We start from the raw sequence: 14,564 nt of genomic DNA, 5'->3' as shown, positions 1-14,564 counted from the left end.
GGATTTTGGAGTGTTATACTATTGAATGCCAGGTCTGCCAGTTATAAAGCCATTTCTTATCCATTATTTAATTGTGGATGAGAGGGCAGATCTGGGTTAGGAAAGGAGGGAGTGTTCCCCTCTCAGAAATCTGCCCACCCAGATTTTGGGTCTGGCATCATCTGTGGCCCTGGGGTGGAGTAACTGTTGTCATCTATGAGACTCTACCAACATCTACACACACTATTCCACAGATAACTGAATGTGAGAACCCATTTTTGTGGTTAGGCCGGAAGGGCCAGTTGGATTTGTATTTGTATATGGCTCTGTCTGCTGCACAGTGGCATCACTGCCAGGGCTATTTGACCTAGGGGTAGTGGTGGAATTTCCAGGACTGCTGATGTTGGGAGACTTCAACCTAGTTTCCCTTGGTGCAGTGGCTGGAGTTGCCCAGAAGTTAATGGCTGCCATAACAACCATGGTCCTATTCATGGAAGTCACACATAATTGAAAGTGGGAGGCACTGAGCTTTGTTCCTTGTCAAAGACAAGATTGCTCTCTGATTGCTATGAAGTTCCATGGGGTGACCCCCTTCTGTAGCAAGAAGGGACCTATTTGATTAGTTTACCCCAGGTGCCTAATGAATCTTGATGATTTTCAGAGGGTGCTTTGGGAATTTCCCAAGGATCTGGTTGATAGTTTAGTCAGACCCTGGTCATCTGTGAAAAAGGAGGGTGACTATGGCACTTGACTAAATTGCACCAGAGTGATGTCCCCCCTCTTGAATTCCAGTTCATTGGTTTTTGAGGAGGTTAGGGAGATAAATGGAGGAATGCTTAGAGTGCTATTGGAAGACATGCCTTGAATCTGACCTGTCACTGGTAAGAACTCATGTTTGAGCCTACACGTTGGCAGCCTGGGTAGCAAAAAGGAATTATTTTGTCATCCAGTGGCCCTTTTTAAGGTGACATGTTCCCTCCTAAGGAAGGAAGATCTCCAAAACACCTGAAGGCTGACTGTGAAGAATTACTGCAGCATTTGGCAGATAAATCCACTAAGATCCAAATCAAGTTGGACTCTAGGTGGACAGTGCCAATGGAGATAATTGAGCTTCGTCTTGTAAAGTCCTTTGTGATCAGTTTGAGTATATGAGTCCTGAGGAAGTGGCTGGTGCTCTTCATTGGATCCCTGCCTCTCCTGTCATGAGGTGACAGTAGGTTGGATCCAAGCAGTGGCTAATGCTTCTTTGGCTGAGGGGGTGTGTTCATGAAAAAGACTGAAACATCCTTGCTCAAGAAGGCTTCACTCAATCCAACTATGTTGGACAATTTCTAGACTCCCCTTTCTGGGGTAGGTAGTACAGAAAGTGGTAGTGCTACAATTTCAGAGCCTTAGAAGAGGCAGAAAGTCTGGACACATGGTAGCTGAGTTTTAGGCTGGGGGTCAGCACAGAAAATGCACTATATAATTTTTGGAGAGTCTGGGACCATGGAAGTGCAACCCTTCTAATCCTCTTTGCTGTCCCAGCAACTTTTGGTACCATTGACCATAATATTCCGGACCACCTCTGAGGGATTAGGAGGAATTGGGGTGGGGTACCATTCTTCAATGGTTTTCTTCTTTCCTAAGGTATTAATTACAATAACCTGCATGGAAGGGATGAAAAATCTCTACTTTGTAGAGTGTCCCGGACCTCTGTATACTCTCTACCTCTCTTTAATATCTATATTAAATCATTGGGAGAGGTCATCCATTAGCATGGAGTCAAGTATCAATCATATGTGAATGACATCCAGTTATATATCGTGGCCTTGTGCCAAACAGTTGATGCAGTAAAGGTGCTGACCAAGTGCCTGGAGGCTACCAAGGATTGGCCAAGAAGAAATTATCTCGGATTCAATCCCTTCAATCCCTTGCTAGAACCTTGTTCATCATAGTACTAATAAAATGCCATATTTGCTAATAACCTCTCTAACTTTTCTCTAGGTCCATGTCCTCTTAGGTCAATTGTTCTCATATTTATCATCAGTGGGCACATTTCATAATGAATAGTTTTCTTTGGAGCAACACTGAATACTTTAGTTCCCAGAACCGAATCATAGAAAAATTGGCTGGCTCTTTAATGGGCATATGTAGAGGAAAATACACAGCTCACCCTTGAACTCAAATTGACAGCCAGCATTAGGTTACTTTTAATGAAATTGTAAGTAAAGTTTGTTAAATTGCATTTCTTCCAAGAGTTCCAAGTGACATATGTAGTGCTCCCTCTTCCAATTTTTCCTTTCCTAAGAGAGAGAGATTGACTGGTCCCAGGTTATCCAGTGCACTTCTGTAGCTCATGTGAATTTGAACCTGGACCTTCCTGGTCTTAATCTGATATTCTTGCAGCCTGTAAAGTAACCATCCCCAGTTGAGGCCCTCCAGATGTGTTGAAACTGGTATCTATAATCCTAGTTGTCTTTGGAGGTTAGGGAAAGATGTCTGGGTCCTGTTCTGATCAGCAGAGATCCTGTATCCCACTGGTGCCCAAGCTGTTTGAACAAAAAGATCCCTTTTTTATGTTAAGACATTTGGCAGATCCCACATGACAGTAGTTCTATGTCTAGGGGCTGTTAATAGAAATGTAATACGACAAAAAGCTAATATGTATTCAGTAATCATGAGTAATGCTTTTAAAGGGCTTTGTATTTTATTAATCACAGCAACATATGCATACAACTTAAAAAATAGGATTACATCTATATCTATCTATACAGAAATGCTCCTGTTTGGGGAGAAAACCCTCTGACAACCTGCTAAAAGGTCCAAAAAGATGGTGACAAGATTTCCCCTTCTGTTCAATTTTCCCTAGCCACACCCTTAATTAAAAAAAAAAAAGTAAAATAATTGAAAACTAGAAAGATTTGTTTTATGACCTGTCCCTCTCCCCCAAGGTATTTATTTCCTTGTTTGGATGAGGAAACCGTTTCTATGCATGCTTGGAGAATCACTGGTTCTTTGTAATAGTTCCACTGTCACCCTCGCCCCCAAGATCTGCAGCCCACAGTTTGGGGACCACTGATGTCCTTTGTTTCTAACAGATGTGACTGGTTCCTAAATCTTGCTATGTGAGTTCTTCCTTTGGTGGGTTCTCCTGCATGAAAATGACTGCTCCTTGCTTAAAGAAGACTTTTGAGACAGGAAGCTTAAGTATCTAAGCTTTATCTTGCATTATCAAGACTATAACATATTTATTTTATTGTAACTTTTTTAGTGTTCAGAAAGAAAGTCCTGGAAAAACTCTTTCCTGCTCCTGTACCTCCTGATGTAGTTTCTTCAAGCACGGAGAGCACTGCTGTTCTGAAGGCTGCAATTTCAACTCAGGAAGAGCTGAAGAATGTGGCAACGGTGGAAGGAGATTCCAGTGTGCAAGGTAACGTGTGTGCATGTCTGTCTCTCTCTCTCTCCTTCTGTAGGAGCTGGTGAAACTCCTGCCTGAAAACTAGGACAAATATTCCTAATCAGATGTAGGTTCCACATATTAATCAAAGGAACAGTTTCTTTTAAATACTGTTAGTTGTTGGCTTCACATTTTATATTAAGATACAGGTAGTCCTTAAGTTACAACAATAATTGGTGCCAGAATTTCCATTGCTAAGCCATGCGGTCGTAAAGCATGACGTCACATGACTGCATCACTTAGCAACAGCAATCCTGGCAGTCCCATTGCCTTTGTGAACGAGATCCCACCGGTTATAAGGCAAGGACTCACCCCAATCCAAGCCATTGCCAGCTTGGTCTCTCCCAGCCCCAAGCCTCGGTAAGGTAAGGGACTGCCTCCTCTGCCTTCTCTTCAACTCCTCTCACCTGCCTATCTCCCCCCGCATCTCTGCCCTTTTGGCTACCCTGCACAGTGGCACTCCTCAGGGGCGGCAACTCTGGGGCTCAAGTAGAGACCCAGGGCCTTCAGCAGTCTCAGCTGGCTGCCACTCCCCCTGCCAGGCCTCTACTTCAGCCCCAGCTCTGCCACTGCTGAGGAGGCCTACCTCAAGGTCCATGCCGCAGCCAGCCACCCCAGCGCCACAGCACAAAGCCCCAGCCTCCTCCGCCACCCTGTGCTCTGCAGTCCCTGCTGTGCCCAGCTGACCTTCATCGTCTTCCTCCCACTGCTGACAAGGTACGCCCAGCCTGGCCCTATGAGAGGCAGCTGCTGGCAGAAGGAAGATGGCAAAGGTAGGCAGGTGGGGGAGTTGAAGTACCCTTGCGGTTGAAAGTGCGGGTGGGCTGCCAAGTGCTCAAATTTTGATCACGTGACCATGTTGCTGCAACAGCTGTAACTTCAGGGAGCTGGCGTAAGTACCATTTGTTCAGCACCGCCGTAACTTTGAACAGTCACTGAACAAATGGTTGTTAAGCGATGACTATCTGTAGTACCCAGCCAATTCCATTTTGCTTTGCTGTGATATTCAAATCCAATCAGTGTCAGCAGTGTTGGCTTGATGCAACAATACTTGGATCTGTGAAATATATAGGTCCCTCCAATCTGTTTTAACTCTGGGGATGCTGGCAGCAAAGTCCCGTGGACAGCTTCTCTACTGGGCTGCTGGCTGCCCAGCCTCAGCTGTTCTGCCAGCCAAACCAGAGTACATCTGCCCAGTCTCCTGCAACTTTGGCACTGTAGTGTTGAAACTGTGAGGGATTTTTTTACACACATGTCCAGTGCTCTTGATCTCAGGACACACGTCAAGCACTAAAACTGAGGGGAAGGAGGAGGCAGATGTACTACAGTTTGCTGATAGAAGAGAACTGGGCACCAAAAGACCCACTTTCCCTTCTTCTGTCACCCCTTCTTCTGGTACTGATGAGTTGGTAAGAGAAGTTTGGTTTTTTTTGCACAGTAGGAGAACCCTAAGCCTCCTGCTGTTAAAAGGCAAATGGCCCTGACAATAAGTAGCCAGGGACTGGGAGGCATGTCTGTAGAAGCCTTAGCTAGCCTCCAGCAGCAGGGCCAGCACCTGCCTCTAAACTTACTCCAGATTGAATTGCCACAGTTTGTGCTGGCAGAAACTGAAAAACCACTTTCAAAGTGGAGCAGACAGCAGTGCCTGTCTTCAACAAACAGCTAATGGCCCATCTTCATGCCATGACAAGCAGGGCGTCTGGATGATTCCTCAATCTTTGTAACGTGAAAAGGGTGTTGGATGAAGTCAAAATGATTTGTCTGGGGTTTAATTTCATCCTTGTTGCAAAGATACATGCAAGACCATGGGGTACAGTAAGGCTCTTGACTTCAGGTGCATCAGTGTAAGGACTGTGGTTGATAACTGTTGCCCTTTATGTTGGATTTCAGTATTGAATTACTGTATTACAAGTCATATTTTTAAAACATTAATAGTACTTCACCGAGAGAACAATAGCAATGAACAATTAGCATTTAAAAAAAATATATTAGCAAGTACAAAAATTAACTTCAGAAGGTAAAAGCATATTACCATAAATATTCAGCCAGCAATTGCAAAACAAAAGTCACCTTTGATAATTTGCCACTAAAACAGCAACGCATCTCTGAGTTGTTAACTATCATCTTTAAAATGCTGATGGGTGGACGCTCCGTAATTACCCTTTAGAATTCAGCTGAAAAGAATAGTAGATACAGATTGGTTAACATTATTTCACATTCAAAACGGCCATGCATTGAATTAAGATTTTTTCCTGGAACACAATCCCTTAAGAAATCCTTTCACTTGTGGAAAGCATGCATCCTATTGGTCTGAGATATTGTCTGGCATTTTCAAATTGGACACAATGCTTGATATTATAATCTGAGAAACATATAAGAGATATCATACAATCAAGCATTCTAATCAAGTTCACTCAAATTTATGTGAATGGTTAACTCATTGGTGTCCTATTCAGGTAGTCTTCATTTAGCGACTGCCTCATTTAGTGACCATTTGCAGTTACCATTCTCAGTTCTCAGTTACCATTCATAGTTACGACAGTGATGAAAAAGTAACTTTACAACCAGTCCTTGCATTTACAACCTTCACAGGTCTGTAAGGCAAAGGAAAACTGATATAAGAACATAAGCACAGTTGTGGTTTCACTTAGCGACCACTTTGCTTAATGACCAAGTTGCCAGTTCCAATTGTGGCTGCTAAATGAGGACTACCTGTATACTCTAGGAAGCATTTTCAAAAGGTATAAAACTGCACAATTCCTGACATGAACCCAAAGAATAAACAGAACTAGTAATGTTATTTTATGTTATATGGCCCTCCTAAATAATAAAAATGCATTTTTTAAAAAAGAGGGTATATTCACACTTTGGAATATCCTAATAAAATGGACTATTGTACATGCATGCATGTATGTATATATGTATCACTTGATATTAGGGGTCCATTTCTCTCTGGATATGAAGACAGTTGCACCACAGTCCCACGAAAAGATGCATTTAGTTTAAGGAGTTGCAGACAGGTGTACTTCTGCATGTTCCAAAACACCTTTTTGCCTCAGAACCTGAAGTGTTTCATTGCCCTGCTTGATATATTAATCTAATACAGCTTTCCTCAACTTCAGGATACGTTCAGCTATGCAGCCTTGGAATCTGGGGATTTCTAGTTCCAACAGGGAATTAATTTCAGTGGGAAGGTTTGATCAAAACTAGTTAAGTGAAATTAAGTCCATTGATTTAAATAGGTTGCAGTACGTTTAAATGGTTATTATTTTATGCCCCAGGCTGCTCTGTCTTTGTCAAGTACTTTGATAATTCTTTTTAACCATGAAAGCTAGTCTACTTTGAATCAAGCTTATTCCTGACATATCTTCATGGACATATCTAGGGAATTTTTTTGGCAACAAGTGGCTGGGTCGTCTTCAGGCTATATAAAATGAAGTCTTCCCTTGTCTCCTAAAGCTGTAAGGCTTATAGCAAAGTGTTTATTGAAAAAGCCCTAGCAGCATTCATTTAAGGAGATCGGAGAGCAAAGGAGTGAATAGTCTGTAGTCCTGCAATTTCATAATTATTACTTCAGGTATGGTTTTGAGAACAGTGTTGGGAGTCTGTAATAGTGCATGTTCAACATAGAAAAGGAGCATATTTACTATAAATTCTGAAGTGTGCCCCATGATGAATAGCTAGAAGAATCAGAATTTATTACTGAATAAAAATTCAGAATTATTGAGAAAGAGTAATATCTTCTTCTACATTCCTTATATTGGTAATATTTCTCTACAGTGGCAGATATATTGCTAGAAACAATAATCTGAGGTTGCCATAAACCCTTGTTTGTTTTTAACATGGTATTTTAAATGTAATGTGGGTTCTTTCTAAATTCCTTTACTTGTGTTGATTTATAAGAACAGATGTACTTCTTTGCCAGTTCAGGAAAGCTAGTAGCTTAAAGCTACCATTTGCACATACAGCACTAACAAAATTTTGCTTGTCTTGTATTAAAAATGTCTCTTATTTTGAGGACTGAGTACTGGAGATACACTGGCAAGCAAAGCAAATATTGTCTATACATATTCATGAGAGACTCTTTGGCAGTGTAATATTGGAATAAACAACTTCTGCAGACTGATTAAACAATTCATTTTTGCAGTTAATTACTGTGGCAAGAAGGAGCAACAGACTGTAATTATTACTTTGCACAGTAGACTATGACATTTTAAATGCCTTTCCAACAAGAATTTGTCTTCTGTTGGATGATTATGTTAACATGACATAACTATCAATATGACTGTTGATTATTCATAATCTTCTGAAGCCATAATTTTATGGTTTGGATCAATGAACTGCTGCTTTTAACTCTCAGTTTCTGTTGCATAGATCTTCCCAAGCATTGTCAGATGATAATCTAGGCAAAGTTCCTTGAATCAGTAAGGGATGGGGGAGTAGAGCTATTCGATTCTCATTTATATATAGGTTTAGTAATTTCTAAACTCTGTGCCATGAGAAATTAGCAGAGGCATATTTCCCTGGAAGTAAGCCTCAGTTCAGTAGAGTTTATTCTTATGTAAATGTTCAAAGGTTATAACCCATGCCTTCTGTTTTCCCAACATTTCTGGTGTCTGACCAATTCTTCTCTTTATAAATAACACTTTGGCTATTACAGCTCTAATAAGGAGTTATCTATAGCATATTTACCATCATATGAAGACAAAAATCTAGTTTCTAACAACAAATGGCAAATGGGAGGATGTGCGGAACAGTAATCTCATAGTTCACAGACAGCACAACTTGATACTAAACATCAAGAGCATGGTTGTCACATCAGCCCCTTAGCGGATCAGGTCTATAACCCCATATCTTTGGACTTCTGTTGCATGAGAGACCATAGCAAGCAGTGGTGACAAAAGAAGCTAATGAAAAAGGTGTAAAATAGTGAAAGACTAGAAAAACATAGTATCTATGTAGCCAATCAAAAATTGATAAAAATCAATCATAGCCCTAATACAAATTCTATTAGCAACAAGTAATACATTATAAGAACAGATATTACACATGATCTTAGCCAAAAGGCCAAGAAGCCTGGTTCTAGAGTCTAGTCAGCTGCTCTCCTATGCTCATGTCCTATCTGTCAAATATCTGCAGATACTTGGCAGAATTACTTTCAGACAGCTTTCCACTTAGAACTATCATATAACCCAGTAGTGGTCCCCATTGTAATGTACTTCCCAAATGGCCATCTCTATCTATAGATAAGGCTGAGGATCTTATCACACAACTGAAACTTTGGAATGCTCTTGGAGGTGATTTCATCCCCCAGAATTACTAAAGGAGAATAAAGATTGGTGGGCTCCAGTGCTGGTTGATTTACTTATATTCATAGCACAGAATGTTTTCTATCCAAGTGGAATGAGGCCATTGTCACCCCTTTCTATAAGAATAAAAGAAATAGACTTGATCCTGTTAATTGTAGACCTATTAGCTTTCTTAATGCCATAAACAAGCTATATGCAAAATACATTTATTTAAAAGTATTGGATTGGTTCCAGAGTGAAACTGTCCTTACTGAGGAGTGGGCAGGATTTAGAGGGGACTGTTCAACCTTGGATCATTGTATGGTCCTGCAGCATTTAGCTGAAAAATATACCTTACTGCCCAATGGGACCCTTTTTGTAGACATTTCGGATTTCAAGTCAGCTCTTGATTTGAGAAACTATGGGGAAAACTTCAGGAGTCCTCAAGGATAAAAGGTTGCTGCTTCTTATCCAGACTCTCTATTATAACGTTTCATTGAGAGTCAGATGTTTCTCCTGGAGCTATCTTTCTGGAGCTATTATCACGCAAAGGGGGTAAGGCAAGGGTGCATTCTAGCCCCCTTATATTATTTCAACAAATCAGGCTATCAGTCTGCTTATATGCAGACAACATAGTAATTTTGTCGATCTCCCAGGTGGGAATGAGAAAGCATTAGCTTCCTTTTGCCTAAAAGAACAACTTGTAATAAATTATCAAACAACTAAAGGGTTAGTTTTTGCACAACCTAACTATAGGATGCATAGATGGCAAATTAACAGGACTCCCATAGAGCAGGTACATACTTATAAATACTGTATATTGGAGTGCTTCCTTATCTTGGAACATACATTTCTCCTATTGGGCCAGTGTTGCTTAACGTAGTTCCTCAGCTGTTTTGAGATTTTTCCATTCAAAGGGAGCACACTTTATTTCTGCACCTTGCAAGGTCTTTCTTGCTAAGGTTATTTCTCAGCTTCTTTATGGTGTTCAGATCTCCTGGAAGCTGTCCAGTCCAAGTTTATAAGAGCTATCCTTGCAGTTTCGAGATGCGTGAAGAATGCTGTCTTATGGTTAGAGAAACGTTTGGTTTCCGTGGGTGCCAGAGACTGGTACTATCTCATTAATTTTTGGTTAAAGTTTATTTTTTTCCATGGGGGTCTAGCCCCTCTGGTTCTCAGAGACCATTTTAAATCAACCTGGTTAACAAGAGCTAATAGCAAACTCAAGTCTTTAGGTCTCTTTTTGGATAGTCTTTGTCCATTAGGGTTGGAAAATGCCAGGAATCGAGCAGTGTATCTGGAATATTGATTGCCAAACCAGTCTAAACCTAGTATCTAACCCCACAGTCTGTGAATTTTTTCCGAATGGGCATGTCCCATCATATTATCTCTCCTCCATTCGAACTCTGAAATTTCACCGAGCCTTCATCTTAATCAGGTTGGATGCTTTACCCTCCACAATCCTGCGGAGGCCTTATAAAACATCCCTCTACATGCTGCGTATGCCCATATGGAGGTGGACCTGTGGAGTCCCTGAGCCACATGCTCCTCTGTTGTTCTGTTTAGAGGGAACCTTGGATGACAGTCATCTATCCCTTTCCAGTTCCTTGGCAGAGAGTAGGACGATTATTTGCTGCTGCTTCTATCTGACTAGGATTCTGATCTGTCTTCCCAGGTTGCCCAGTTCTGTGCCTATATTTGTTTTATTTGTTCTGCCCACAACTGAAGATTAGTGCTAATCTTGGTGATTGCCGCTAGTATTTATTATTTCTATTATATTAATAATGTTATTTTATTGCATTTTATGCCTATGTTTTACTCATATCTATATATTTTAGGTGTATCTGCTTCTGTGTAGTGTTTTCTGGCTTAAAGGCCATAATAAAACTTTGTGATTATAGGACTCTGCAACGCATTCAGAAAAGGTCCTTTGTTTGCCCTCCCACTCGTTGCAGAGGACTTCTTTCAAATGCTTTGCCAGACCTAGTATATAGCAAAATGTGATCACACACAGCAGATAGCAAGCTTAGAAGACACCACAGGGCCTCATGATCAATAAGCTGGGAATGCAGGGAGCAGGCTCTTATTTTAGTCTGGTCCAGCAAGAAATTATCTGCTAGGTAGAGCTGGGTCTGCTGATAAACTGCTTTTAACTAGCTGCACCAGTACTTACTCCTACTGTTACCCTAGTAGACACACAAATGGAACCCCTAATCAAAGTTGGGTTGAGTTGCCAAACACTCAAAAAGAAAAAAAGAATAGTCAAAGAACAGGACAGGTCAGGATTGCACTTGCTAGTTTACAGTATATATTACTGCAAATTTTAAAAAAATATATAATTTCAGTACATGTATACTATAACAGGGAATTTAATGAGTAATATGCATTTCAGTCTCCTACAGTGTTTCTCAACCTTGGCAACTTTAAGATGTATGGGCTTCAACTCCCTGGCTGGGGAATTCTAGGAGTTGAAGTCTACATATCTTGAAGTTGCCGAAATTGGAAAACGCTGTCCTAATAGGTGCTGTGGATGGGTACCTTCAGGACTCTGTCCTTCCTCATCATGACTCTTTGTTTTGAAACTGGGATGTTGAGTGGCATTCTTTTGCAGAGAACGTTGCATTCTTTAAAGCAGGACACACGGAAATGCTTCTGAACCAGGAACACGACTGCATTTCTGCAGTGTATTGGTCAGTTAGTCCTGATGCAAATGATGCAGCAGGATGATCTGCCCTCTACAAAAGCACATCTGGAAAGCTGGAACATAAAGTCTTCAAGAATGGAAATTGGTTCATCTGTAAACCCCTTCAAGCACATCAGTGAGCAAGCTCAACATTTTGGAAGTGGATGAAGACAGGGCCAAGCAAAAATTAAATGTAATGTAATTGACATGTAGATGTACTTGAAAATAAAACTTACTATTTAGTAGCCATATTAATTCCAGCTTATGGAAAGTTTTGAGGGCTGCATGAGGCCCTGGGACATCAAGTTGTTTACCCCTGTCTAAGAGCACCCAATTCTAATTTGGAAAACTCTGCCAAGGCTATTGGAAGTTTGCTGTAGGTCTCCTGCAAACTTTTTACATTTACATTTATGAATAAGAAAGTCTACAGGAAATTAAGATGGTACATCTAAGAGTTACATTTTTAAAAAAATCCCAGTATTGTCCAAGAGCTTTTAACACCCTGAAAATTTTTCACATTCCTTCTAATTAATTCCAGCCCTGATTAACACCTCATTATTAATCAACAGTGGAAGGAAAAATCATCCTCAGGACTTGACAGTTTGAGCAGTTTAGCCTGAATTTAGGGAAATGAATTTCCTGAATAGTTTCCATTAATTTTTAGCTTGATGTCTGTCTTTTCAGATTGCATGATTAATCAGTTGCATCTTACTGCATTATTTTTCTCTGTTCTCTTTGACCTCTAGCAAGGGATTACTTTCCATTAGTAATTAAAAATATTTGGAGAAAAGGGAAATTTGTTGGTGCTTTTTTTTAAAGCTGAGAAAAGCCGCTGTTTCTCCTGAAATGTCCTAATTTCTTCTTATGTATGCAAGAAAATGGGCTGAGAGTTCCCTTAGAAATGTACAGGATCTGTATTCGGGAACATCTGTATTTTCCTTTAAAAGCCAGTGGGCACCAGCCCTGTGTGAAGCCTGTCACAATAATACATGTGGGAATAGCTGTTCATTAATCTACATTAAATTTCTCATATTGAAAATGAAGATAATGCCACAATTGCATTGGCAAGTATAGTCAAGTTCTATTAAGGTTTTTCAAAAGGCTTTTCAGTAATACCTTATAATTGCTTATAAGCAGTGTTTCTTCTGTTTCCTCTTCTACTCTGTCAGGCAATTATTATGCTTTTTAATGAATTTATCCTACAGATCATAGCAAGGTAATAATTTAAACTTGGGGGGGGGAGGCACATTGAGTCAGACTTGAATTCTGACAGCTGCATGGACAGCTCCTTGCAGATTCCTAGGCAGCATTTGAAAAGTGATTTGCCATTGCCTAGGGCTAATGGAGAATGAATGGTCTTAAGGTTACCCAGCTGGCTTTTGTGCTTAAGGTAGGACTAGAACTCAGGTTTCCCTGCTCCTAAACTACCGCCTTAACCGCTAGACCCCAGCGGCCTTCACTGTAAACTGTAGCATTCACATATATCAGGGAAATCACTAATGCAGTGCCAGTCAGCTGAAGATCAGGTGATGCTATTGATAAAAGTACAGCTGATGGTTTATATGCACGCTAAAATATCCATAATGACTGTATTTGTAGGGCGCTGTCTACAAATATTTACAGAGGCTTCACAGTGTGCAACAGTACATACAAAGCACCATTCTTTGTATCATTAAAGCAGCCATGTATATTTCCAGGCTTCTGAGACTGCTTCATAAGTTATCCACAGCTATCTCTGCATCATCAGTTCCATTGATGTGTCTGGGGTGGGAGTTGCATACTGTATAGCAGCTATCTGGAATTCTTTAAAGCAACCAGGTCTCTTCCTAAGTTGTGAGAAAAATCAGCTGTAGAGGTTGCCATATGATCTTGGGAAAAGACACATAACACCAAAACATTTCTTTTGGAATTGAATCCAAAGGGTTACATAGCCATCTTGCTTCACTTTTTTCCCTAGCAGAGCAAAATAGGAACAGCATACAAAACAGCTGTGTGAGGTTTGCAAAAGGTGATGCTGCTTTATTGATTTGTCAGTGCTCCTGTATGTGGCAAATAACTTTTTTGAAGGATTTGTTCAGTCTTACCTGTCTGCGAGGTTTTGCATATTAGATTGCATGTATCCATAGTTTGTCTTCCACCTCAACATGGAACTGGGGAGGGATGTATCTTGGTAGATAGTAAATTGATGCAGCTTCCACATTGCAGAGAGATATCCATATGGATGGATGCCTGATGGACTTCTATAACTTATAACTCTAGGACTCATAAACACCTGCTTAAGGAGCAGGAAGACTTTTGCACAAATCCATTTTGTGCACCAGTTGTGCCCTTTCCTGGATTGGAAAGCTCTGCTCATTGGCACTCATGTTTTAGTCATTTCCTGATTGGGCTACTATAATGCACTCTATGTGGGGCTGCCACTGGTCCACAATGCAGTGACACACCCAGTTCTTAATGCACCATTGCTTCATGAGCAGCTGTGGCTCCCATTAGGTTTCTGGGTGTAATTCAAGATTTTGGTTATCACCTGTAAAGCCCTACATGGCACACAGTCAAGTTATTTGCAGGACTGCCTGTCTCTAATCTGCTTCTCCCACCAGATCAAGCAGGGTAAGCTACTCCAGGTCCCTTACATGAAACAATGTCATCTAAAAGGATCTAAGAGGTGTCCTTCATTATAGCATCTGGAACAACATCTCCCTGAGATTTGGATGGCCCCAACCCTCTTTGCCTTCCATAGAGCCTTGGACCTGGTTTTTCCTTCAGGCTTTGGGCAAGATGTTAGCTGAGTCCAGTGTGTGAGGCTGATTATTTTTTTCCCCCAGACATGTTATTAGGAATTTCAGTTGCACTGCATTGTATATGTGGGTTTGATTGTTTTTTGGAATTGTATCTAGATATTTAGCTTATTGTTTTTCCTTTCCTGGCATATTTTTTATGAATTGTTGGGCACCAGAGAGTTACTATGCTGAGATGGGTGACCATATAAATCATTTTAATAAAATTAATAAAAAAATGCCATCAAAAAAGGAATCTATTCATCTTATGTGAACAGAAGAGTTGGTAATCGCTCAGTCTACCTGCTACTCCATTCAGTTCTGACTGTAGTCGAGAGCAAAAAAACCCTTTATTCTTCAAAACAAAGTAGACAATAGGGCCACAGAGCAATTTAGAT

At 40.6% G+C, this 14,564-nt stretch overlaps 1 protein-coding gene and 1 pseudogene across 3 annotated transcripts in view; one reads left to right on the top strand and one right to left on the bottom strand.

Annotated features, from left to right (window-relative positions):
- The window catches only part of ERICH1 (glutamate rich 1), a 72,041-nt gene that overhangs the window by 12,143 nt on the left and 45,334 nt on the right, over window positions 1-14,564 (top strand). For all 3 annotated transcript variants that reach the window (XM_007429813.4, XM_007429812.4, XM_088136779.1), the window contains exon 2: window positions 3,233-3,391. In XM_007429813.4, coding sequence (XP_007429875.1) covers window positions 3,233-3,391 — 159 coding nt within the window. The remainder of the gene's footprint in view (window positions 1-3,232; window positions 3,392-14,564) is intronic.
- LOC112540825 (U2 spliceosomal RNA) lies at window positions 8,390-8,497 on the bottom strand (annotated as a pseudogene).

This window comes from Python bivittatus, unplaced genomic scaffold (assembly GCF_059951505.1).
Source record: "Python bivittatus isolate LINGU-HERP-01145 unplaced genomic scaffold, Pbiv_v1 ctg000020_np1212, whole genome shotgun sequence".
NCBI classification, from domain to species: Eukaryota; Metazoa; Chordata; class Lepidosauria; order Squamata; family Pythonidae; genus Python; species Python bivittatus.
The sequence above is the reverse complement of the archived record's forward strand: the minus strand, read 5'-3'. Positions and strand labels throughout refer to the sequence as shown.